Source organism: Lichenostomus cassidix, chromosome 5 (genome assembly GCF_008360975.1).
Source record: "Lichenostomus cassidix isolate B80296 chromosome 5, HeHo_3.0, whole genome shotgun sequence".
In the NCBI taxonomy this organism is placed as follows: Eukaryota; Metazoa; Chordata; class Aves; order Passeriformes; family Meliphagidae; genus Lichenostomus; species Lichenostomus cassidix.
This window is the reverse complement of record NC_139486.1, coordinates 47,071,229-47,098,128: the sequence shown is the minus strand read 5'-3', so window position 1 is coordinate 47,098,128 and position 26,900 is coordinate 47,071,229. Positions and strand designations below refer to the sequence as shown.

Genomic DNA, 26,900 nt, shown 5'->3' with positions numbered 1-26,900 from the left:
GTCCAAGACAGGACACAGGAAGGCAGGCAATTGAGGGATCACAGCACTTGGCCTCCCACCTCGCTCTCAGCCAGGATTTCTCCCCTGATGGTGCAGAGGGGCAGGCAGGGGTAGCCACGGTGGCATTAGCAGACCATCCACAAAAAGCAGACCAGAGCAGCCCCCATCCAGATGGCAGCACAAGGCATTTTGGATCACTTTAGAAGAAGCCCCTTGAGTGTGCTCAGTACTGCCACCACGGTGCCCTCGCCCCCCCCCCCCCACCCCTGCCACTGAATTTCAGCACAGTCACTCTTTTGCAATCCACATTAGCTCCCCTACAACTGTGCCCCCATTTCCTTGAGGGGGGGCACCATTGCAGGAGCCACCACTGCTGGCAAGCAGCCTTTTTGCCTTCCCTCAGCACCATTCTGGGTGCACGCTCAGGCTGCCTGCAGGCCCCCCTCCCAGAGGCTGTAAAAACCCGTGCTGTTGAAGCCTGGTTCACAAAGCATCCTGGTGTTAAGGTTAACTGGTTGTAAAATTGCAGCAGTTCATCACACTATGCACACTATGAGAAATGTTTATTAAATTGATTTTTGTTTCATTTCTTTAAAAAAAAAGGCAGAAAGAAGTTAAACACACTGCTTTGTGGCATGCTCCACAGTATGAAAAAATCCCAAGCATTCAGTTAAGCTGTCAGCGGCTCTGTTTGACCTTAAGATGCAGTCTTTGAACTCAGACCTGGACAGTTGACACTCCTCGTCCCCACCTCAGCTCACAGCCATTTTCTCAGCTGCCACTAGCTCCAGGAGGGATGCTTCCATAGAGAGGGAGGTGTTTGTATTTACAGCCTGCAATCTCATCCTTTTCTTCCTTGGGGGGTGTGGAGAGGGGCAGTACAGGGTGCCATGTTGCACACACAAAGGCATAAGGATACAAGAGAAGCGCTAGGGCAGAGCAGGGATCCTACCTAGTGGCTTTTCCCCCTTCACCTCAGCCAGCTTTGGGACTGACCAACTGGCAGAAGAGCCCTGTGGCTTTTGGATCCTGAGGGCTTGCAATGAGGCAAGTCCCCTCAGCCCTTCACAGCTCCCTTTGTTGTTGCTGTTAACTCAGGTCCAGCTTCACAGGAGACCTATGTGGGTAGTTTCTTTCAGAGAGGGTTTCTCACCTACTTCATTGTTCTTAAGCATGACTGCTCCTCTCTGTCCGTGTTCTTCCACAGCTGACCCCTCCAGCTGATGACCATTCCATTAAATGTGGGGACTCAGCTGGTAACTCTAAAAGAAAGCATTTTGTCTTCTCTCTGTAAACATCCTTCTGTCCCTCCTCCCATGACCCTCCTCTAGCTGTTGCCTTCCTTGAGCACCTTTCCTGCAGCAGCCACAGGAGCAGGAAACTGCTTCTGGAGCTCTCCACAATGGCAAGCAACCTCTGAAATGAGCCAGAGGGTGAATTGCAGCCCCTGTGGGACACAGTCTGAGCAAAGTTACTGCTCTTCCTCCTCTCACAGCTCTCAGATTCCCTCTCCAAGTACCACTTCCTCCCTGGGACAACTCAAACCCTAAAAGTACAATGTCTGAGGACACACCTGACCTGCATCGAGACCCAGTCTGTCTTCAAACAGAGCTCCAGCTCCATACACAGCATCAACTGAATACTGAACAATATCAAAAATACGGTATAAGGAAAAGAAAACAGAATTGAAATGCTTAATGGCATATTTATACACATTTACCAACAGTCAACAAAAAAGGTGGCAAGTTACACATCCATTCTGTATGCTGACAATCCTGATGCACATAGATGTAAACACACATGCTTGGATGATGCATATACATATGGCCACATAACAGAGTAGATGACCTGAAGGAGCTACGCTGGGGAGCAGGGGAAGGGGTTGCCTACTGCAAAACCTCATCTCATTCTTAATGTGCACAACATGGACATTCAGGGCAGTGTTGCTTTAAGGCTATTTCTAAGGCTGAATCTTTTCTTGTCCAACCACTCAATATGAAGATTTGTTGAAGCACTTCCTCCTCTTTACCCAGCACAACTTGATATATATATATATTTTTATATATATTTACCTATATACTTTTTAAAGGCCCTATATACTAAAAGGCAGGAAGAGGAAAGGGGAGAGTAGAAGGAAGAAAAACTTCTGAATGGATCAGTTTGCCCCAGTGCAGGAATCTTCTGTCCTGTAGTGGCAACACCCATGATGGCCACGTGCAGTGGACAAGGTACTGGTTTTAAATGATTGATGATTACAGGTCTCCCTCCCTGTCAGATCTGAAGCTCTTTGTGACAAAGGGGGAGAGTGAAATACTTTAAGAAACAGAAATACTCCTGAAGTGGGGAAAGTGATCACTAATTTTAACTCCTCCCCTTACCTGCTTCAAGGGTGCAAAGAGCTGAGAGATACTATAATTTCCAGCTCAAGTGCCCATACGGCTAAGGAAAAGGCTTTGCTTAAAAATATATATCTATAGAACTATACATATAGATCATCTTTTTAGTGACACTCTGATTTTATTACATAGCTCCTGGGTCACTCTTCCCCTCTATCTACATGGTAACAGAGTGGCATACAAAAGAAGCCACATACATCAAAGTGATAACCGAATTTACCAGATCACAAGAACGTGTTTCAACTGGTGCGATCTAACATGCTAAATTATCTTGATTTTATAAGCTGATCTGTTGTTAATATAACTGGAAGGTCTTAAACTCTTTTTTTCACAATCAGATTATGACAATTTCTCAGCAATATTATAGTGTGTGACAATATGCTATAATTAAGGATAATTTCACTGAACAAGAGAGTGATGCAAAGATGAAATTTTAAGCATGTATGCATATGGTTGGGAACACCCAAGCATCATCCTGCAGTACATAAAAGCAGGATTTCTAAAGTCAAGGACTATTTTTTTATGTTTTCTTCTTTTTTCAATATAATTTCTATGTGAGCATTAGCTTAACAGTGGAAACTTGGTATAGAACTAGACTCTCCTTGAAACATATGTCTATAATGAAACACTGAAGGACATTAAAAAAGTAATTTTCAGTTTGTTATTGAAAAACTGGGACTAAAATTCACCCCCAGCCACTGACCTTTCAACATAATGAATCAATGGAAATGAGCCAATTTATAAAATTATAGCCCCATGAAAAAAACCAAACAAACACAAAACAGAAAAAAACATTTTTACTCTTTAGAGAGTAAGAAAGTTTCAGCATGACTTCTGTTAAGGGCTGACCTACAGCTGGAAACAGTCTGGAGAGGAACAATGCCTGTGTTTCTCCTGGGATACATCACACCCAGGCAATGGAGACTGTATCCTCTCCCCTCCTCTCTCCCAGGCTTTGGGCAGTCAGCCAGGCTTCCCTATGGACAGCTTGGAAACGCCAGGGAGTTGGGGTGATGGTTGGACAAGATAAGTACAAATTAACAAAACTGCTAAATTCTGCTTCAGCATCTAATAAAAAAAGTTGGTAAAACCAAGGCAAAGTTTTCTGAGACCAGGCTGCAGCCTTCTCCTCCATACATCTTCCACCAACATTACTTGAGTTACTGGGGGTGGGGAAGGGGGAGGAAGGACTTGATCTCCTGCTACAGCAGCTTTCCCATCACACAAAACTGATGTGTAACTAACTCAGCCACAAAGATACGGGAAAGTTTTATTTATTTAAAAAAAAAAAAAAGTACTTCAAAATAAAAATGATAAGTACTGTATGGTAATATTGGAAGCATTTATATACATAGTTTTCTTTGTCTGTTGTTGAAATGTCTCCTGGTCACTCAGTGGCACTTGGGGTCCCCTCTAGCGCCGTCCGCCCTGCTCCCCCCTTCCCCTGCCTGGCTCTCACGGCTCAGTAGACGGAGCTGTTCCTTATGCCACAGCACAGCACCATGCTCAGGATCATCTCGAAGATCTGTCCAGAGACACAGGGGCACTAGTCAGGCAACAACCAGCACGATGCAGGAGCTCCTCCCATCCCAAGGTGCCCCGCTCCACATTAACACTCTCATGCAATTGGTTAGGGCAGGGATGCTACGTATTTGCTGCTATTTTCCTATGGAGCTGGCCAGTTTGAGATAAGACTCTCTTCTCTCATCTCGGGCTTGCTGCAGCAGTGGTAGCTGACAAGCTTTTTGGCTGCCAGCTACACAGCAAATGCCTCAGGATCTCTCCAGCACCATAGTCCAGGCTTTGCACAGATGCCATATTACCACCCCACACCACCCACCCCTCACTAGGGATCAAACCCAACGTGGCAAAGCAAGCAAATCCCTTCCCACTGCAGACCCCAGTGATAAAACATGGCAGCCTGTGGAATGAGTGGTTTTGGAGGCAGTGAGGAGGTTTCAGTGGTGCTCTGCCCTTCTGGAGGTGCATGCAGGTGCTCCTGCTGTACTGAGCTTGCCAGGTACCTCTCCTAACATTCTGATTTCTCAGAGGGATGATGAAGCCCTTGGTCTTGCCATATTCCAGAGTTCTGGGGCACATAGGGCTGGTGCTGCATGCTGAGTTGCAGGGGCATCCAGAGGAGAGGGATAGATCCAGCCCAGCTGGAAGAGGGCCAGGGTGCCCTGAGGTGGCATTTCCCTGTCCCACCAGGCTGTCACACTTACCATGATCACAGCAACCACGACGGCAGCGATACCGATCAGGTAGAGCTTCCCGGAGAAGAGCTCATCGATTTTTTTGTGGCAGTTCGTGTTCTGAGGCAGAGAAGCACACCAGTCAGCAGCCTGCTTTCCCCTCACCTGCCCCTGGCACCCAGAAAGGCACTGTCCTGTCCTGGCTCCAGGACTTCCAACCAGACTTCACCCCTCTGCACCTACCAGTCTCCTCAAGCAGGAACAGCAAAGGAAGAACTAAATGGGAACCTTCAACATCCTTCTACACCATCCCCAAATAAATGAAATCTCTACACTTTATCTATTTCCCAATAAATCCCCAAATTTCCTTGGCATCTGAGGTTTCCTGCAGCAGCTTTGCTGACTGAAGAGCAGCTGTGCCTACCTCAAAAAAGCTCTTCAGGGAGTCCTTTCGGCAGAGGTCATCCCTCCACACAGGAGTGAAAGTCGCTGTTACAATATCGGAACCACAGCAGTCCAGCTACATGGAGAGAGGAAAGAAGAAACAATGGAAAGCCAGCATTAGCAGACAGCAAACACTTATGCAATGCTCTCCCCATCATTACACATTCTTGAAGCCACCCAAGACTGAGGAGGCATCTTGGAGAGGGAAACAAGGGTGGGGAATAAGTCACCAAATTAACTTTTTTCTTTGCATGCAATGGAGCTACTTCCTACAATAGTCCCAGACAGATCAGGCATAGGTATCCTGGAGGAGAGTGAACCCAACTCTCTCCAGAGAGTTTCCTGCTAAATGGACCAAGCATCAGGATTAATTCCTCAGAACTACATTCTTCTTCCATTGAATTTTACTTAAATCAGGGGTGCTGAGATAAATGAAAAGCAACTTAATCAGAGTTTGGTCCAGACTTCCCAGCACCATGTGATGGAGAGAATATTGAAGACAGCACAACTCTGCTTTCTGACGTGCAAGAACAGCAAACTTGATAGGCTAAGACCTGAACGTAGCATCACCTGCTTTAGACTCTGCTTTTCCCATCCATTTTCCTGACCTCTATTATTAATTCTCCAGCAGCACCACCACCATCTTACCGTTTCATGAAAGGTCTTCACTACAGCTTTGGCGTTGTTTGCATCCGATTCTCCCATGAGCGCTTGTTGAAGCGCTTGGTCATAGAACTGCTTCACGTCTTTGGCTATCTAGGAAAGACACAGGAAAAACTCCCTTTCAGCCAGAGCAGGAGGAGGAAACCTATCCAGCAGATGTGCCTGAAGGCCAGGTTCCCTCTAATGGCACTTGCAGTAAGATGAGCAGTTTTTAAATAGGTTTGGACCCCATTTGTTTGCACAGGCACATGAAAAAAGGCCTGTCTTTCATAGGGCTCAAGCCCCTCCAGCTGTAGCAAATATTAAGAACTTCATCTACCAGGCCAGCAGATTCCAGACATCATTATCCAAGGGTTTCACGGGCTCTCTCTAGCAGATAAAGACAGCCAAGGCCTGGAGGGTGAGCCACAAGATTTGAGATAGCCTTCAGCCCATGTGGATGTGCTGCTGAGCTCAGCAATGCAGAAATGGCATGTTTTGAACCACCCGTAGTCAAAGCAGGCAGGCAACATATTTCCCACTGCGGCTGTAAAATTCAGGAGGAGGTGGGGTGAGCCAGCAAGGCTGTCTGTAGGTATGGGCACCTTGGCTTGCGGAATGGGGATGGCAGGAATTGGGAGAGATTGCACACTAGAGCCTTGTGAAGCAGCTCCTTTGGGGTCAGGAAACTTAGGTGCATTTAGATGGGTGTAAAACCGTGGCTGGGCCCCTACCTGGAGCTGGGCATCACTGTCCAGTAAGTGGTTATATGAGACGCCTTATCTGCACTGTAACCCTGCCACCTGGCTGGTGGACTGCAGCCACCCATGGGGCTCTGCTCTAGAGTGCAAAAATCTCCTGATTTTCAGGGAAACTGGCCTTGTGACTTCTCCTCTAACACCCTTCAATAATTTGGGGGAGAGAGATGAAAGGGGGACATACAAGAGAAGCAAAAGAAAAACTTAAAAGCAAGAAAGGGAAAATGCTTTCTGGAACATCTGCTCTTGGCATCACAGGCTGGATTAGCATACGAAAAAAAACTGCAGCAAGAAGATGCATGATTTCAATCAATTATCCCAGAATTCCTTAATCACTGCTCAAAAAAGTTTGCTTTGGAGGATATATTCTCCAATCAAACCATTTGATTCTAGTACGTGAAAAAAGAAATCCTATTTATTGCTTCCCTATTCTGCATCTAAAGCATCTCCTGGAAGACTGACTGAGGGAGACTGCCTCCAGCTTTGTGGAAAAGTGTCCCTGCTTCAGCAGCTCTTAGTGGCTGGGATCATTCAGTGCTTCCCTCCCAGCTTCCACTGCTCCCCCAACCAAGGCAGGGAGAAGCAAGCCTGCCTTGTCAGCAGGGACTACAAGACACCCCATTCATCATCAAGGCTGCAAAACCAGCTGATGCCAACAGACTGCCACCCTTCATTTTAAACTGCAAAATTAATTCTAGAGGCTGAGGTCATCACTCTTGTTTCAGGAAGTCCTAAATTTCTCAGCTTTATGCTCTGGTGGCCAAGCACTTTCTCCCTAGGAGGAGACACAACAGCCATGGGGTCCCTCCTTACCCAGCCTTCACTTTTTCTTCTGCTCTCGGTTGCAGTTGCACATCTTGGACTCTTCAGGATTCACAAAATAACATCTGCAGGAGGCACAGCCCCTCTGCAAAGGTTAATTAGTTCACTAGAGTTGCTAGGAAACAGCACCCTGCCTGCATAATAATATGTTTAGCCACAGAGTTTATTCCAGTGAAGTCATGCTCTGTCCTGCTGAATGACTCCAAGGGTGTTCCCATTCAGGCTGAGCCTGTGAGCCACTGCCCACATGCATGTAAAAGCTGAGCAGGCCAGCACCTACTTACACAGCTGGCTAACGTCTCTTAGTAAAGTAAACACAATTCCTACTCTGCCAGAGAGTCTAACCTTGCCTTTGAGTACAAGCAGTCCTCTTCTCTCCTCCAAACCTCTGAGGCCCTGTGATCAACACCCAGCCCGCTGCTTGCTGCGGCACAGCCACGGTTCCCATACATGGGCAGTTCTGCACTGCGAGACCAAACCCTGTGTGTGTGTGAGCACATGTGACCATAGCAAGGGAAGGTCAGCAGAAACAGAAGGTGAAAAGCTGCAGTTTTCGGTTCTACCCTTTGGCTCAGCCCTTCCAGCTAGGAAACCTTATCTGAGCAGTTTCTAGCAGGGTGCCTTGGACAGACATGTACCCTTCACGTGTGCACAGCACAGGGATCACAGCAAGCCCAGTGCTGGCAGACAAACAGCCTGAAGCAGGTTATATGATATTGGAGAAGAGCAGGAAGCACCAAGCAATCCCGTTAATGCAGGCTCTCCCTGTATGGTATTCCCTCCCTTTGGCACTACGCGGCTGGGTTTGCTCTTTGTTCCCTGGCACCGAGGACGTGCAGATGGCTTTCCTTCACAACTTCATGCATGAATCAACTCCCTGTGTGACTGACAGTGTGGCAGCACGGAGGAGACCCAAGCGAGACAGGCTATTTTTATTCGAGACATTGCACTACATACCCTGAGGGGCAGCTGCTACCTCAAGTGCTCACATTTAAAGTTTATCAGCCTGGCCAAGAGGAGTGAGGTGGCCTGCCCAGGTCACACTGCTAATCCAAGCCCCCGTTACTCAGTCTGGGAGCAGTTTGTGGGCAAAACAACTCATGCTGAGATCTGCTGCGGTTCTGCCCCAGCCTCCCAGTCCCACAAACACAGGTTTTGGAGTCATCTTACTTGGTCTTTGTTGACAAAACCCCAAATTCCAGCCGCAACTTCGCAGGCAAACAGGATCACCAGGCAAGTGAAGAACTGCAAAGACAAATCAAGAGAGGGATCCTTAATGTATCTGCAGCAATTGGGTGGGGAGAGGTGTGGAGCAGCACTTGTACTGACAGAGATCAGAGCAAGGTTTCATCTGACTTCAAACCATTTTATCTCTCACACATGCACTTAGCCCAAACACATTTTCCTGTAACTCATCACATGCCACCCCATGTCCAGACTTCCTGTTAGGATGGTTGAGCAGGGATTCACAAAGCCTTTCCCACAAAGGGACTGGCAGGGATGAAGATGCCCTGTGCACCACAAGATACATTGCTCCTCCTCACACACCTGCAGGACCCTCCAGACAAGGTTTCTGCTCTTGCCACAATGCTCCAAGGACAGGAATTGCCAGTGCAGGGTTAAAAGCACATTTCAGTTGCTGAGGAGCTGGGGGTGTCAGGGTATGATTTATGGCCAGCTCTCTGGCATCCACAGCCCTGCAAGGCTACTGCAGCTTTTTGCATAAATACTAACGCTGACATTTTCCCACAGTCCCACCCTGTTTGTGCAATTTCAGCAGTCTTCCCTGCCATCCCCCCAAAGACTCCTCCACCTTTGTGTTCAAGATTTTGTTCCTGCTCAAGATTGCAGGAACACATGATGTTTGGTCGGTTAGACTGGAAATGGGAAGCTGTAAACTCAGACATCAGGGTCACACGGGAAGCCACAGAGGCATACTCCATATGCAGCCAACATCACCTCTGTGACAAGATTACTCAGTGATGGGAAAAGATGAAAAGCCCCAAAGTGAGAGAATTGCCATGGAAGTCAAGAAGGGAAAGAGGTGAATGCAGTGGAGGAAAGTCAAAATTACAGTATAGGGTGGGGAATCAGCCCCTGGCTCCTGAGAAGTTTCTGTTCAAGACACATTCAGGACATTTTCTCCAAAAATAGAGGAAACAGGAGTTTCCAGAATGTTGCCATGACCTGGCTCTCACATGCCATAGCAAAGGGTTATCAGCAAAATGGAAACAAAACTATTAACCTGACAGCAGGAAAGGACTTCCAACATCCTTGTCCAGTTCCTGAACAATCAACTCCTATGTAAACATCTGTCTATCCCTGATTTTGTAGGAACGTCTTTGGATGACGGCCCCACATTGCCCCAAGGACTCATATCACCCTAAATTGTGGGTGCAGTGCCACTGTTAGTCTGGTTAAGCAGTAGGGCTTTGCAGCAGTTACCCTGCAGTGAAGGATGGTTTGTTTACCCCAGATTTGGAGGTACAACTTCCTGCAGACTCAGTTCATCTGTAAGTTGGCTGCAGAACACCAAGAAATGCAGCTTAGTGCTATGGGAACATAGTGGTGTTCCTGACCAAGCTGTGTCCCAGCCCCTTCTCAGGGGTCCATGGAAGTGCCAAGTGGCTCCCTTCTGTCTTCCTCAAGTATTGCAGCTCAGCTTCCATGCCACCTTTGGCACAGGATTTTGATAGCATGAAGCTTCCTCATTCTTTTCCCTTTTGCAGTAAGCCCGGAGTCACTCCCTCAGCTGGTGCAGGAAAGGGGAGCGCGGCTGCTTCCCCGAAACACCCTGAGGACACTGCCTGGAAATGTCCTTGGAACACAGCGGGAGGCTTGGCCAGCAGAAAGCATCCTCATGGGGTGTCTCCAGGCTTTTCTTGGCAAGCCAGGGTGTGAGCAAACACAGGCAGTACACAGCAGCTAGAGCTGCTAATTTCAGCCAGAGCAGCCGGTTTCCCTGTCGGACCTCAGGTACGTTGTACCATCTGCCCTTCTAATCCTCTTTCTAACTTCAAGAGGGAGTGAGGGATAGTTCAGGGTCTGTGATCACTTGCATTAACAAAACAAAATAAAAATCCAAAGCTGCCAGACTGTGCTACAACAACCCCTGCCAGATTTGTGTGCAGGCTCCTCCTATTCCCAGCAGCTGGGAAACTCCTACTGATGCTCCCATCCACTGACATTCAGAAGCGCTTTATCAACTCCCGGGAAAAGCATCCCCTCATTACTGGGAATCGGCAGCAACCAGATGTGAAGTTGTCTGCAAGAGTGAGGGAAAGCAGCTCCGTTTCCCTCTGTCCAAGCTGAGCCCACACCCATGAGTTGCTACACTGCCATCAAGAATCCTCCAGACCAACAAAGCCAAGTGCTGGAAAGTCATTCCAATTAAAAAAACCCAAAGATCATGGTTTACCCTTCCAGTTTTATTTTTTATGCATCAAGTTTAAAGTTGAACCACATGTGAGAACTTGCTTTAAATAAATGGGTCTCCCTTGCCCTGAAGGTAAAAGCTTTTGGTGTGGCTACAGTTTATCCAATTAAGCTTATCCTGTGCCAGGAATCCTGAGCTGCTGCCTCACATCAAGGACGCCTGTAGCACTTCAGTAATGGATTTTCCAGGATGTACCTAGATGTTCTCACTAAGAAATTATGGAAAGTCTTTGCTGTTTCCTTGTCCAAACAGATAAAAATAGTAGATGATTCCTTCAAAGAACCAGAATTGCTACAGGCAGCCTTGAAACAGAGTGGGAGGGGAAGCTGTAGGGGACACCAGGTAAGAAAGAGGATTTAGTGGGTGTTTGGTAAGACAGCCAGACCATGGTGGGGGGAAAATGCATGGTGGGGGTTCACATATAACAGAGAAAGAGTCTCTAAGAATCCTGCTGATCTCACTCCTTCTGCCCTGCAGCCAGGCACAGACAGGGTATTGCAGCATGCCTGCCAGCTCAGCCAGAGCTCCACAGGCTGGGCAGAGATGCCCTCAGCCACATGGCGCTGCTGTGCTCATTGCAGAGGTCACTTAGTTCCCACCTCTGTGCTCACATATCCTCCCAGCCCTGCTTGTTGGAAAAGACTGCAGCAAGGGAAACCCAGCCATGTGCCATCCACCAGGGAAATCAGGGTTTCAAGTGACTTCCAAAGCTTTGTGTGTCTTACCGTTCCCAGCAGACACTGAGACTCCTGAATAGCACCGTAGCATCCCAGGAATCCCACGAACATCATGACAGCTCCAACTGCAATCAGGATATAGATTCCTGCAAGGGAGAGTGAGAGGCAGATACATTACTGCAGAGCTTGGTCCAGGACGATCCTCATGCCTGGCTGGACATTCTGGCTCCTGGGGCGGATAATCATGGATGTGCAGAGCTAAGGCTGAGAAGGTGTGAGTAGAGGTGGCAGCAGACATAGTAGAACACAGCATACATGAATTGGGTCTAAGTGTTTGAAGGTGCCAACACCGAAACTTTAATAACTCCATCACCTCTGAAATCAAAGGAAATGCTGAGAGAAGCACTAGGCAGAGGATGTAGGAGGCAAGACAAGAGCTCTCCAGCACCCTCAGAGCTGTAGCAGGGAGTTCCCCTGGCATGCTGTGTTAAGTATTTAAGCAGAGATGAAAATTATTAGTTAGTGTATCTTGTAAAATAAACAGTAAGGCACATGGTTTATTTATATTAAACATCTTACAAATATTTATCTGGATAACATTTTAAAGGCAGATGAACCACAAAACCAAGGGGTAAGTACTGCTTAAGCATCTCACTTAATAAAGTCTGGCACTTTTTTTGTTATAGGTTCTTCCACTGTGAAGACAACATTTTTTACTTTAAGTTATTGAATCTGCACAGGCAACTTGCGCCATTACTAGTTCAAAGCTTGAAATGAGGCATGGGGAGTGGTTCAGAAAACAGAGGAATAAAAGTTTATTCATTCAGGAAACAAGAGCTTAGCTCAAGGCTCAAGTCTGCTGCCGTGAGTAATCACCATGGTCTCACCAACCACGAGACTGGTGAAGCCATTGTGATTACTCAGCCAAACACTACTAGCTCAGTTAAATTTGACACAGCTTTCTCCTGGTGTATCCCTTATACTTAGTGCACTTTTGGTTAACTAATATTCTCAAATATAGTGGTTCTAGTACTCTCTAAGTAGATCTGAAATTCAAAAGCAATTTGATAGATGCAAAAAAAATTCCCAAATAATTACAATTCAGGTAAGACTGCAGTCACTATCTCTAATGGACAGTGAGAAAAAAAGAAAATAATCATGATGAGGACAAAAGAACATGGGGCATCCCAGAGGTAACAGCAACACAATGAATCTTACTAGTGGTTGGGAGACACATCCCTTCAATGAAATGTTTTCTTCTGCTGAGTGAAAATATTTTATAGTTATTAATCAGACTGTCAACTCTCCTTTAGAAACAGCCCTAACATATAAACAGAGCTCAAGATTAAAACTGTTTGTACATGCTCATGATGTTTAAGGTTTTTCTTATCTCCATAGCTTTTAAACAATCTTCTGATAATTGAAGTACAAAGTCTAAAGGCCACGCACTGAGAGCAGAGCCAAGTCAAGTAAACCCTTCTCTAAAACACCAGATACACAATAACGGTCTCCACTTGTTTAAAACTCCCTTACACATGCCTCAAACTTGGGAAAGGGTGAACTTTGGCTCCCGCTTCTTCCTTCTTTAAAACAAAACGCACCGGCAGCACAAGCGCCGATGCAAGGGCTGACTTGGTGTGAGGCAGCGACGGAAACGCCACCCCAGCAGCGCCGGCACTGAGACTCTCCGGTGTTTCTCAGCCTATTTTTAGGCACTGCAGGAGGGAGGAAGCCAGCTGCAGGGGAAGTGCCACAATGGAGCACGCTGACCCCGCAGGAAGCCCCTCTTCACAAGATCTGACGGGAGCTGTGGCCGGAGACACCAACATCCTTGCGGCAACACTGTCAGCACAGGGAGCTGGAGGCATGAGCTGCACCTCCTGATGTGCTCTGAAGGGGTTTCAGCAGCACCCAGGAGCCACAAAAACCCAACAAGCAGCTGCATCCTTGAAGCTCCCCTAGTGAGGATGAGACACCTCCTTAGGTGAAGGTGTGAAAAGAAACGAAAAACAAGCCAAAGAAACCTCCTAGGAGGGTTTCTTAGAAAGAATAGTCCAGCAGATAAAGTTTTGTGGGCCTGCCTGAAGTGGAAGGAGGTAGTTTTGTCCCAATGGTTGGAGATGTGAGGTAGAGCAGCTGTGGCAGCTGGGCAGGGAGACAGCGTGACAAGCAGTATGCTGAGCTGTGTGTGGGACAGAGAGGCCCCAAAGGGCTTGGAGGCGGTGGGAAGGCATGAATAAATCCTGCACAATGAAGGCTGTCTGCTGGACATCTGCCAAGCCCCAGAGAGACTGATGGAGACTGTCAGATGCTGCATAACTGCTGTCTCACGAGGAGCTACATACCAGCAGCGGTGTCCCAAAAAACAGTCTGCTCACTATCACCAAAACTGCTAATGCCCAAGAACCAGCCCTTGCCACTCCAGCTTGTACCAGTGATGCTGCTGGCTTGGGATTTCAACCCAAACCATGGCAGATTTTGCTGTTTTAAGCCCTGGGTAGTTCAACTGAAGTCTTCACCACAAGGTGGAAAATCAACTTTTTTCATCCCTGAGTGCAGCAATTTCTGACTTCTCCCATTAAGACAGTACAGAGAAGACAAAGCTGAGCTGGGGGCAAGTAATTTCCATGTCTGAGAAGTCACTATTTGTACTTGGGTAACAAGCAGATGCAGCACATTTGGAGACCAAGCAGCATGATGCTGGGACCCCAATGACCAGGTCACCATGGACAGAAGATTTTATTCTCAATTTTTTTCAAAATAAACACTGAAGGCACCTTCTGGGCTGAACAAATATTGCCAGGAGATCACAGAGTCACAGAGCAGCCCAGGTTGAACTGACCTCAAATGATCACCCGGTCAAACCTTTTGTGAGAATGAGAACCAAGGTGAGACCATCCAGAACCCTGCCCAATTGTATCTCACAAACCTCCAGTGACAGGGACTCTATCATGTCCCTGGGGAGGTTTTCCCACTGAATGATTGCACTCACTGTAAAAAATGTTCTTCTGGTATTAGGATCATTGAGAAAACACAAGACTCACTCGTGGCTAGGGAAGTTCTGCTCTGAAAACTACAAAATGAAGGCCCATTGAGAACCTCAGCTGATGGAGGAGACTCAGAGCAAACACAGACATTTGCTGTTTTAGAGAAGTTTTCCAGTGACCTTTGTACTTGCTCCTTGCTGGGATTTCTGGCAGCTTCAAAGAAACAAAACCAATCCTGACCTGCTGAACTCCCACCCCAGGCAGGCTCTGCAGACCTTGGACTGTTAAATGAGGTCCTGGCTTCCCGCTTTGCTCCCTGCTCTCACTTCACCAGCTCTTCATCAGAGCCAGCACTGCTGTCAAGTGAGGAAACAGCAAGAAGGAAAGGAGGGGAGGGAAGAAGATGTGCACCACGTGCAGCTTCCTGACCGGAGCCCAGCGGATGCAACCAGTGCGGTGGGAGCAGCAGGAATGCACAGCCAGGCGGGGAAGAGGGCAGTGATGACTGGCCTGATCTCAGCAAACCACAAAAAAAAACCCTGGAAGGCTTTTGGAATAAAGGCCAGCTTCATTCCCAGGCACAAACAAGCAGCCGTTATGGAGTTGCCTTTTGTTACCGAGGGCCAGAGCACGACAGCCTCTCCTGGGAGGCAGCAGAGCAGGACTCTGCTCCAGAGTTGATTTAAAAACAAGCACAAAATATTTACTGCAACAATAGCATCTTGTATGAGGAATGCCAGTGGTGTTTCTCCACAGAAATGCCATGCTGAAGGCTGAGAAAGCAAAGGCAGGCAATCCAAGTGCCCAACCACAAGCTTTGAATGGTGCTTGTTTTCCCACACCCATCCTTCCCCTCAAGGAATGGGGCTGGTGGGGAGGTCTCTACTTACAGACTGGGTGCCAGGCAGCTGGGGGCCTATTTCGCAGCAATCACGGCACAGACTGGAACGACCAAGCCCTTTTCCCAGAAAGCAGCCTGACACATCTTAGCTTTCATTCCTGGCACACAGGGATGATGACGCCTAGTGTGGTTTTGGGTTCTCTGTCTGTGAGCAAGACACATGTCATCCCCATCCTGAATGGCACCTTATCCTCCTTAAAGTCCGAGGAGACTCCTCACAAGCCTCCCCCTCCTCTATATAAGCATCAGTGACTGGTTAACCCCCAAAATCCTCTTCTGGGTGAGGAACTCTTGACTAAACTTGCATTTGCTCCCTCAGGGCTCCACCCAAACTGGGACAATTTGGCATGAGCAAGGCTCCATCTGCCTTTCAACGCCACTTTTCCCAGCTCACTTTTACTGCAGCTTTCTCAGGGGTTTTTACAACAAGAAGCGCTGTTTGCCGTAAACAAAAAGTAAAATGAGGGAGGTATAAATTGCAATCTGCAGTGCCTGCAGTCATGCTGCCTCCTCCCACAGCAGCAGTGCTGGCAACAGCTGGAGCTGCAGCAACAGGTACAGTAAGCAAATCATGTACAGGTGTTCCTGGTACCAAGGCACCTCCACATCCTTAAGCAGTACTACAGTGTGATTTCTAACCCTATGGCATGGTTCTCTGATAAGGCAACAACAAGAAAGATTGCTACAACTGCCACACATAACCAGCCACCCACCACACCAAGCTGTGAGCCCCAGGACCTGTATCTTGGAGTTGGGGAAGTCAGAACAGAGGCGTCAATACTTCCTTGAGTCCTCTATCTCCTTTAGAGATGGAACCTTAGAACAGAAAGCTTTAGGAAAGAGCCCAGCCACTCCCAGCTTCACCTCCTCATCTGAATTCAAAGCAGGAGCACAGGAACCATGATATGATCTCTTTGCTCAAGAGCATCAGGACACGATGATCAGAAAAAGCAGCAGCAGTGAACCAAACACCATCCTCTTTTTCCCAGCACAACCAGGGCTTGTGCTGCTTTGAGCCCAAACATCAGAGCCAGGGAACTAACTGAGCACTTCTCTTGGTTTGGTGCTAGGTGGGAAAGGCAAAAGAGGCAGCCAAGAGGCGAGCTTAGCTCCCAGCTCAAGCAGATGATCCCTCCATGGAGGGCTCTTTATCTGCAGGCCAGGTAGGAAGAAGCAGGATGCTCAGTTCGGGGAGCAGGGAAGGGAGAGAAAAAGGCAGTATTCAGTGTCAGTACTTGCTTTGGCATTAAAGCAGCATAGCTGGTGCCTGCAGGGTTGTAAAACCCATGTCCTGTCCCTGCTGAGAAGTAAAGAAAACAAGAAGAAATAAACAGTCTTAAAAAAAGGACATGATGAAAAAACAAACAAAAGGAGGAACAAGCACAGGAGTGTCTCTCTAAAACAAGCAGGGAGCAGGCCAGCCCCCCATGCCCCACCACCCCCATTAGAGATGCTGTGCAGCTCCAGGTACTGGCATTCCTGGACAGCACCCTACTTCTCCCCTCATTTCAATCCTTTCCCAGCATCTTTAACTCATTAGCCTAATGGAAGCCAGTCACTTGCCCCAGGTCACCATGGTAATATTTTGAAAAGACAAAAAAGAAATCAAATAAGAAATAGCCCTCCCAGCATGACACCATGCTTCCTGGGAAGGCCAGGCAGCTCTCCAAGCTGTGCCTGCCCTCCCCATGGGATGGGCTTTAAAAAGGGGCTGAGAGCAGAGGAAAGAGAGATGTTTATTCTCCCAACAGGCTCCCACGGGGAGACTCTGCACATCCAAGAGTTTTGCAAGCCTCTGAGGAAAAGAGGGAGGCTTCAGTGCCACCCTGCTCTTGCTCCTGGCCTGGAGATGCTGAACATCACTGGGATCATCACCACTCTTGCTGGGAAGGGTGGGACCATCAGACAAGGGTAGGGAGACTCCCTACTATCCCACACCACCCATCATGGAAGAACACCCTCCCCTTAGCCAAAGAAATTATGTTCTTCCTTGCAACTTGGGGGTACGATAAAGGCAGGGAGTGGAAAGTCCCTCCAGGGCAGGGTTGAGGCAGGAAAAAGATGGCTGCATGAGCCAGCCAGCAAAGGAGGCTGTCCCAGACATTTTTGTACAGTTGCCTGGTGGAATTGGCCCAGCAGAACTGGAAGTGCTGTCTTGAAAGAGGAGTGAGAGAAAGGGGGGCTGGAAAAAGAGAGGGTTTGCTGGAAGATGACAAGTGGGAAGCCCCTCCATTCCCCTCCGCCCCCTTTCCCAAGGAAAACATTGCTGCTCTGTAGCTGCTAATGACTTCCAGATGGAGCAACAGGGTCACAAAGCATGGAGAGCTCTCATGGGGAGATGAAAGCCTGTACATGCTACCCTGATCTGCAAGAACAAGGCAAGAAGAAGCCACGAGCACCCCTCTGTCAGAAAAACAAAGGGGTGGTGGGGAAGCCCCAAAGAACATCCTTACGTGCACACACTTGTACCCAAATCCACTCCACACAACGTCACAGTCCCGTTCCTCCTCTGCCTCCCCAGGAAACACTTGCAGGAGACTCAAGTTTTGTGAAGTTAGCATACCTGCAAAAGCTGGGAGGAAGTCTATGGCACATCCTCCAGGACTGGGATGGACAATGGTGTCACAGCACAGGAGAGTCAGGCTGGAATATGCTGGCCCATCCTCTGCTGCCCCAGTCTACAGCACTTCTGGGCACCTCTACATGCACTCAGGTCTCACCCACTAACAGAGCACAAATCCCACTGGAGGATTCCTCGTAGGCTTTGCATGCTTTAAACACAGTGGAGGTTTTCTAAGGAAAACTGTCAAAGCTACAGGTTTAAACAGCTCTGAAGATGGCACAGGTCCAGGGCAGCAAAGCCAGCGGCAGGGGAGAAAGGAAAAGAACAACTGCATTAGTTGTAGTTGGATAGATTTGAACTTAAAATAACCTGATGGTACCAATTTATTTTTAAACTCATAACCAGATTTAGTCTGCAGGGTAAATGAACAACAGGGGCTGCTCATGATGAAGGTAGAATGAATTACAATTAAATGGAAATTAAATGGAAATGCAATGAAATAACATGTTGCTTTTTTAATAGAAATAGAATTCTGTAATAAGAATACAAAAAAAAAATTTGTACTGTCAGATACATGCTGTAAGCCAGAAAGGAAAGTACTAAAAAGTGTTTTGCCTTAAAACTGCTATTTTAAAAAGAATTCCAGTATTGAAGGAGTTGATCTGACAGTGATTAGAGGAAAATCTAAAACAAGTAAATCTCAGCTTTTGAGTTTTTTTCCCTTTCAGGGACTAAATAATTAAATTGTCCTTAACTGTAAGTAAGTTTATTTCCAAGACAGAAAAATACATTTACTTCTATTTTTAAAAATCCACATGTATATTATTTTTTAAATAATCCATTTTGCTTGGTGTGGTTCTAGGCCAAACACAAACCTTGGTTTCCACTGCCAAGCACGCAAGCCTGGCCACAGCTCATGTGTCTGCTGGAAAATCTTTGACATAGGGAGCCTTGACAGAGTAGAGCACAAATGGGTAAGAGAACAAACCAGTCCTGAACCATGTGCATCCACAGGGATCCCTATAGCACCTTATGCCAAAACTGAAGGTGGTTTTTCACTGGTGTTTATTACAGAACCTACAGACCAGGACGCACAGGCTCTTCCCTAGTCCTTTGACAACAAGTTTGGCAAAAGATTTGCTGTTGAGTCTAATGTCATGATGTATGGAAGGTGGCACCACCTCTAGAAGATGCCTAACATTTCCAGAGGAATGGGGACAAGGATGGGAGTGGGAAGAGAAACCAACATCTTCTCATTGCTCATGGTGGCTCCACAGCCACTGTATCACTGCTGACCTCTAGAGCCTCTGCAACACACTGGAGCTCTGCACAGTCCCCTCTGCAATGAAAACCTTCCCAAAACCCCAGAGATCACTGCTTTTTACCCGAGGCAGTCCTGAAACGGCTAATTAAGCTGCTGTTAGGGATAGCTCCTCCACAACCACTTAGCCAATGCAAGTCTGTCTGGGTGATGGGCTGGGATGCTCTGCAATGCTGGCCACATCTGGCACCCATGGCAAGAGTGCCCAAAACATCCTCACATGCTGTAAGGACAATGGGCAAACCCGGGGAAAGCAGAGACAGAAGCCCCCTACCCTATCCACTGCTACTTAGCAGTCCCTCCTCTCTGCAAGGGTCAGATTCCCCTGAGCCCAGCAAAGCCTCATGACAGGACTTCCAAAATCCTGAAGACACCCATGAAAGCTTGTGAGCAGCCACAGTTCAACTCAGATTTGTAAGAAAGGCTTCAAAACATCTCTGTGCCTTCTGGCCCATTTATTCTAGACCAGTCTGCGAGAAAAGCAGCTTGAACCTGTTTCCAGGGCAGAAATCATTATCCTGGATTGTATTTGTTCCGAGGAAGATGGTGAAGACAGTCGGATTCACCTCATTAGAGAGCCTGTGTTCTTGTTAGCCAGCGTTCCCTCCATATCTTGGCAGCACTCACACACACATTCACCACCTTAGTCCCAAACCATTGCTGCCCTCAGCTGCGCCCCTCATTCCCTCCCCTCAGGCTTTGCTGCCTGACCAGCTTGGAAGCCAGATCAACAGCCATAAACCAGGATCTAGGGAACTCCCCCACCAAAAAAAAAAAAACCAAAAAAAACCCCAACTTTTGCCTTTCTGTTGGGGCAGTCACACCCAGACGGTGTGATGGCCGCAGCCTCAATGGCCAACTTTGCCCCACAGCTGTATGCCTGTTCAAAACCTCACATCCCTCCCCTGTGCCACCATGCTCCAAGGACGAGACAGTGCCCAGCAGAGGATTTACTAATAAAACAAAAAGCACCTAGATAGAAGCAAAGCAAACCCCTTCCTCACCCTAAAAGCTACATGGAAAACCACACCCCAGCTCAGATGCTTTTGCACTCCTCATCGTGGCTGGCCCCGCTCCCTGGGCCGAGCTAATTAGAGCCACAGGTCGTGTTGCCCTGTCACTTGCTGTGAGCAGCTGGAGGCAGATTTCCTATTTTGGATCTGGCAAGAGAGAGCGAAGCCGAGACCATCCAGCTGCTGTGCTCCATTCCTCGCCAGGCGGCTTGAGGGAGAGCACAGGAAGGGCAGCAGCATGGACAAGCACCCAGCGATGCTCCCAGCACACAGGCAGCCCAGCAAGGGGGAAGTGTGAAATCCTGAGGTGTGGATTTAAGGCAAATGAGAGCTGAGGCTTTTGTCCCTGCCTTCCTCAAGGCGTTTTACCCACAGCAGCCATCTCCAGGCACCACAAGAACCAAATCTTCGAAGGATGGGGAACCTGGTTTTTCCCTCCCACTGTCATCCCACCAAGAAAGGGCAAAAGCAGTAAGTCCAATATCACTTGCCTCTTCAGAATCCCCAGGGGCTCTTAAAACCTGTGACATCACAGCCCTAATTTATTGTGGAGAGATCAGAACTGTTTCAGGTTGTACCGGTATTTTCAGAGACAGACCAGCTCTGCCTTCTTCTATGGGCTCTCATAACACACTGAATCACAGGTTTGTTGTTTGTTTGGGTTTTTTTCAATGGTACTTTATGTGCAGGATTGGTAAATATCTGGGAAGTGGTTAACCAGTTGTTAGGAACTTATCAATGCCTCTAGCTATCCTGAAGGATGCTTTCGGCCCTGTGACCAACACCTTCCCAGCCTCCAGACAGACAAAGCATTCCAGACAGTGTTATCCAAGCGCAAGAAAGATTTTGGTTTCTGGACTTCAAATAAAGTAAATAAGTGGTTTTCAGACCATACGCCAAGCTCAGATGAAGAACAAGTATTTTCCTTTACAGTTATGAAACCATGGAACAAAGGTGCTCCAGCTATCCCCTCTCTGGTACTGCTAGGTCTTCACAGCACTGAAGCAGTTAAAGCATTTGCTGGAACACTGGATCCACAGCCAAAATGGAAGTGCCAAAAGCCAAGAGTGCAACAAGTGGTTAGGCGATCAGATGGTTTGCACGCTGTGCTGAGGACAAGCCTATGAACAAGGGCCTGTTTAATAACTGCCCAAGCCAGCCCACAAGACAACTGGATGCAGTGCCAAAAAAAGTGCTGGGGAGGAGGGAAAAAAAAGTGCTTGTGGGAAACCCCAGCCTGCAGGAGCCCCTTCCCTGTGGCTGGAAAGGCCAGCTGGGGAACAGCTGCCTGTGCCCTGGGGGCTGCAAAGGTGCCTGCTGTGATGGTCTGGTCTGGGAGCTGAGGTCAAGGACTGCTCCTCTCTTCTTGCTGCAGCCTGAAGCATCATGCCTGGTACGCTGTAACTTCCCTGTTCCCCACACTTCTTTTTTCCACTTCCCTATTGCCCTCAAATCCCACGCACCAACCAGCTGAGTTCATTATTTTTCCTCTCCCATAACACACAGACACCCTAGAAAAACAGGCTTTAAGAAACAGCTCCATCTTTGGGGCAGTGGAAAGGACACAGAAAGAAACCAGGAGACACCAAATCCCTACTTTCCCACTTCCCCCTCTCACTCAGTACACACCCTATGATGGAAGTTTTCCTCCTTCGACAGTGTTTATTGCTTCCCCCTATCCTGCAGCGCCGCAGCAAAGCCTGGCTGGCCTTTAAAAGCCTCCTGACAAATCCCGGTACCAGCGCCCTGTGCCAGACACCAAAAAGTGGTTTGCAAAGGAAAAAACAACAGAGCTCTGGAGGCCAAGCCCAGAGAAGTTCCCATTCCCAAAAGCAGGAACATTGTGTGCATGTGTATATTGCATGCCAGAGGAGAAAAAGGAGGGAGTACCCGTGGTAGGAGACAGGAGAAATGGGGAGGAGCAGGGGTGGTGGGGAAGCAAAAAGAAATCCCAGCCTTCAGACTCCAGAGGTCTGGCTAGCAGAGGAAGCAACTGAAAGAAATGCTCTGCTGTTATTACTGCATGGAAATTACAGCTGCCAGAAGGAATCCAGGCCAATCTGTTGCTGAATATAACTTAAAAAAGACAGCCAGCCTCAAATCATGGGCTGTTCACAGGTGTCAGTGCAGTGGTGGGACCCACAGTCCTTCCCCATCACTTTCTGAACAGCAAAGGTCAAGGACAAAGACAAAATAAAACAGGGTGGAAGAGTAAAAGATGCTCAACAGGCAGGAGGAGAGGACTCTGCCCCATGCTCCAGATCCCCCAGGTCTGGGGACAAAGTGTTAACTAGGGAGATATCAGTTGATAGCCCCCCAAAAGAAGGAGAGGTTTGGACTGGTTCCTGGAAAGGAGAGAGCTTAACTTCTCATGAGCTCCCTTTTCTGTTTTAAAAAATGAGATCTACAAATGGAAAATGCTGCAAATAGAGCTCTGGCTGTGAGGCAGGAGAGGAGAAACAGCAAGAGAGAAAAACCCACGGCTATTTACAGCAGGAGCATCTTCTGTAAGCAGGGACAGCCAGGGAGAGGGCTCAGGCATGCTGTTGCACAGGCAAGCAGGGAAACGCAAAGGAAAATCCTTTCCAGAGAGTAATTTTAGCTACAGGTGAGAACAGGACATGGGATCAGACGATGTTCCCAGCCCTGTCAGCTTGTGCTCCAAGCCAGCTCCTGCCTGGCAGCCAGCCCCTTTTGCAAGCTGCTTCCCCCTTGTCTGTGAGGGTTCATTGGAGAACAGGGGAAAAACAGGGGGTTTCAGCTCCCAGCAAGCCAGCATGCTGTCAAATTAACAAAAATCACGCTAAGCTTAACCATAGTGCACAGAGGCTCCACCTGCCCATCCTGGAGAACATGAGTCACACACTCACCAAGCTTCACTTTCCTCTGCCAGGCACTCTGGCGGCTACTTTTACATCGCTTTGGATAGGAAACAAGACAGGCTTCCAAGAAGTCCCCCCCTTCCCAAATGTGCTCTGGAGAAAACCCACTACCGCAACACGTCTTTTTGCATTTCTAGCTGATGTGGATTTGGACTCTGCACTTGGGCCACAGACAACATTTATGGAAGGCTCTGGCTGGCACAGCACAGGATACTTTAGAGAGTACAAGGGCAGTGGGAGATGTTTTTATTGTGATCACCTTGTTGCTCACCTGGATCTTTCTGCCCTGCTTTTGGGTACTCTGCAGCCCACCCCGGGGCACAACACCCAAGCAGCAACACCAGCACCCCACGCCTACTCACCGACGTAGAAGGTGTTGGGGGCCTGCTTGTCCCCCAGCTGCAGGTACAGGATGTTCGTTGTCTGTGAGTCATGGCGGAGCCACAGGGCCACTCCCAGGATGATGCCTCCAGCCAGCTGGGGAGAAAACAGAGGGAAGCAAGGGTTACCCACTATTCCAGCCACATGAGACCCAGACTGCCAGTTTACAGCCAGGAGCAGAAGACTTGCTTTTCATTTTCCCACAAATGTACAAGAACATCCTTTCTAACCATCATCCCACCCCTGCAACGTGCTTTGTGCCCCACAGATCATGAGCCATATGATCTTCCCTGCTTTATGAGAAGACCACTCCTTTTAGGGATGTGCAAAGCCCTTTCCAGTTCTTACAGGTGATTTCTTTCCCGAGAGCTATTTTATTATGCTATTAAATTGAAGGCTCCACCTTACCCAAGCAGAAGGAGATGTGCCGCTAAAGATTTTAGGAGAGCTTTTCAACAGAAGGTTAGGATCAGCCCCAGTTACTCACATTTTCCAGTGGGCTCTTATCACCCCATTTTGTTTCTTTGTGAGGTATAAACAGAAAGTGGGAGACTATTTCCCAACAAGTCTTGCATGCACACTAGTTCCCATCCAGGGCCAGGCTCCCAGTCAAACAGACCTAGTGTTCCTCAGGCACACAGGACTTTCCTTAATGTTCCAATACAGGGATTGAAGTGGAGCAAGGCCTGGGCTCAGGTCAAGGCATCACCACACCTCCAGACCTTCTGCTGCTTTGCCCATGCTGTCAAACAGCAGAAGAGCAGCACACCCACATGTGCACACCGACATGCAGGACTGACCCCAGGGCAAGCACAAAAACATTCAAATGTGGGAGGACATGTTCTGCGCATCAACTCAGCCACTGGGATATTTACGTACAAACAATGGGAAGTTTTATGACTGACTTCCTCGCTGTTTTCTCTTTCAGGGAGGGGCTGGGAATTGCAGCAGAAAATGGGAGCAGATATGTAGCACTACAGCAGGGAAGGTGTCACTGAGAGGAACTCAAGCTACAGCATTTCCAGCAGGATTCAGTGTGTTCTCTGTGACATCCCCCTTCCATTCAAAAGCAAAAGAGAGAGGGGAAAAAATATAAATATATGGATAAAACCCCCAAACCCTTAGGAATTCAGTATCACTGCTGTGAAATGCTGGAAGCACCTGTTCAAATGCCAATTTAATTCTGAGTGTCCTAAATCCTTGAATCCATTCATCTTAAAAAAGGTAAGATGACTACCAAAGAGTACAGAAGTGGAAACAGAAGTACAGAAGTGCTTTTTCTAAAACGGTCTGAATCAGGTCAGCTACAGACACCATGAAGGTAACATTAAAAAAAAAAAAAAAAAGGCATTGTTTTTTCTGGAAAAGTGCAAAGTCTCCAGTTGTGCAAGCACAACAGTGAACACAGCAGGACTGGGATCTGCAAGACAGACTGTTGATGGCAGCCTGGCTTTGCCTCGTGGGAGCTCAGCTGGTGGTTTCCTCCTCACTCATTTCTACCAGTCCCAGCCACAAGATTTCTCCAGGACTGCCATCGAAGCTGGGGCAAACACACACCATTTGTTCCAAACTCATGGGACAAGCTACCCTTTGGGCTTTTCCACTATCAGAGGGAGAAAATCCCCACTAGCTCCTGGAGAGGGAGGGAAATCTCTGTGCCTTTCCCTGGTTTGCCACCAAAGTAATCAGCTTTTAACACTTCTCCCACAGCAACCAGTACAACTTCCCCGCTGGCACAGTCCCTCATACCTCCTGCACTGGGGCCAGGCTGAGGTTCTCCAAACACTGGCTATGGAGTAAAGTCACGAAAGCCGGTCTGTGCTCAAGCCCAGCTCCAAATAAGGCAGGTTGTGGCTTTGCAGAAAGTTACCCAGATCCGGCCTGGCGTGGCTCGTTATGCCCTGTCAGAGTGCATAACAAAGTTTGCGTTTTCACTCTCAGAGAAGGAGTGTGTCCCTAAATTAATCCATGCCACTCAAAGTAAAGGTCTCTAGATAGTGCCTAGGAGAGAAGAGGTCCTGAGGAAGGTTTGGATTTCTGTGCTGGCTGGGAGAGGTAAAGAAAAAATGCTGCAGCCCTTTTTTGTTTTGGCTTTCTCCCTGCAAGGACACATTGCTCTGCTCTGACATGCTGCCCTCCACACTCAGCAGTGCCCACCCCAGCACCCCCTGCCACTCATGGCAAGGCTGGGATGACACCAGCAGCAATTTCTATTAAATTTGCCTTAAAATGCCCGACAGAACTAAAAGCAGGCTGCAAGCTATCCCCTAGATATTTTTTAATCGTTCGGGAACATCAGCTAGAGGGATGGAGCGTCTTCTAATACATCAAACCCACCCCAGCAGTGAGGTCTGCCTAAGACAGCTGGCTGAACCAACTCCAGATGCTCCCAGTTTCATCCTGAGCATGCCCCAGGAACATCACACATCCCTCCTGCACCGCCTGACTCCATTCGCATTTTTAGCAGAGCATGGAGGACCTCTGAATGGAAGCTTTAATCCAATAGCAGCTGGATTTCTTAAGAGAGAATGACATCCACTTACTAATGAAAACAGGGTTTAGGCTACGATGAGTAACTTTTTCCATGAAAACCATACATCCTCCCACCACCAAGAAGCCCAAAACGGAATTAAGGTTCTTTTTTCCCAAAGCAAAGAAAACAAGAGAGACAAAACATTGTCAGCTTGCCACAGTGACTCTGCCTTCTGCTGTACCTTGCTTGGGATAATGCTCCGAGTGCCCAGCACAACTCTCCATTTAAATTTTTGGGGACTGCTTTAACAAAAGCAATAATCTAAAAGCTGCAGCACCAGCAGTGTGTTGGACTTTGACCTGCTTCCCAAAAGCTGACCTCCCCAGCCTGCCGTTCTCCTGCCAGCACCATGGCACTTGTGGAAGGCACACCAGTGGTATTCCCCAGGATGGGGCTGGCCCCAAAGCTCACACCCTGAGCAGCTTCCCAGCACAACAGAGGTGGTGTTGCAGGCTCCAATGTTTCCTCTTTACTGCTATTTTCCAGCTTCCAGAGATTTATTGCTTCTTCCACAGACAGCTAGACTTCTCCAGCTGGATGCTGCCTGCCCAAGGCTTGCTTTTTCAGGAATGCTGCTCCTGGTTGACACATCGGGGGAAAGGCCCCATCAAATGCTGGCTAGGGGAGGGAAAAGGCATCCCAGGAGGTGATGGGATGGTACCCCATGTGAGCAGGTATCACCAGATGAGCAAAGCAGTGAAGGCAGGTGTGCAGTCCTGGTTTGCTGTGCAATCTTTGGTGCATGTAGTGAGGCTCCTTCCTGGACTGAGCCTCACCAATTGACATGCTGTTCACCCTAAAATTTCCAGATCCAGCTGTGGGGCAAGGGAGCAAGCCCGTCTTTCAGAGCTGAGTCACTCCTCCTCTCCACAAGAAATTCTTATGAATTAGGTGTGCAAGGAATGTGCTCCCCTTCCCCTTTTAATGTAGTGGACCCCATTTCTGAGCT

At 48.1% G+C, this 26,900-nt stretch overlaps 1 protein-coding gene across 1 annotated transcript in view; it reads right to left on the bottom strand.

The window, feature by feature from the left end:
- Positions 1–546: 546 nt before the first annotated feature.
- Positions 547–26,900, bottom strand: part of CD81 (CD81 molecule) — a 32,981-nt gene continuing 6,627 nt past the window's right edge. The window contains exons 2-8 of the mRNA XM_085062885.1: positions 23,400–23,514; positions 11,419–11,516; positions 8,428–8,502; positions 5,684–5,791; positions 5,016–5,111; positions 4,622–4,711; positions 547–3,921 (exon numbers count right to left, since the gene is read on the bottom strand). Coding sequence (XP_084919011.1) covers positions 3,859–3,921; positions 4,622–4,711; positions 5,016–5,111; positions 5,684–5,791; positions 8,428–8,502; positions 11,419–11,516; positions 23,400–23,514 — 645 coding nt within the window. The 3' untranslated portion in view covers positions 547–3,858. The remainder of the gene's footprint in view (positions 3,922–4,621; positions 4,712–5,015; positions 5,112–5,683; positions 5,792–8,427; positions 8,503–11,418; positions 11,517–23,399; positions 23,515–26,900) is intronic.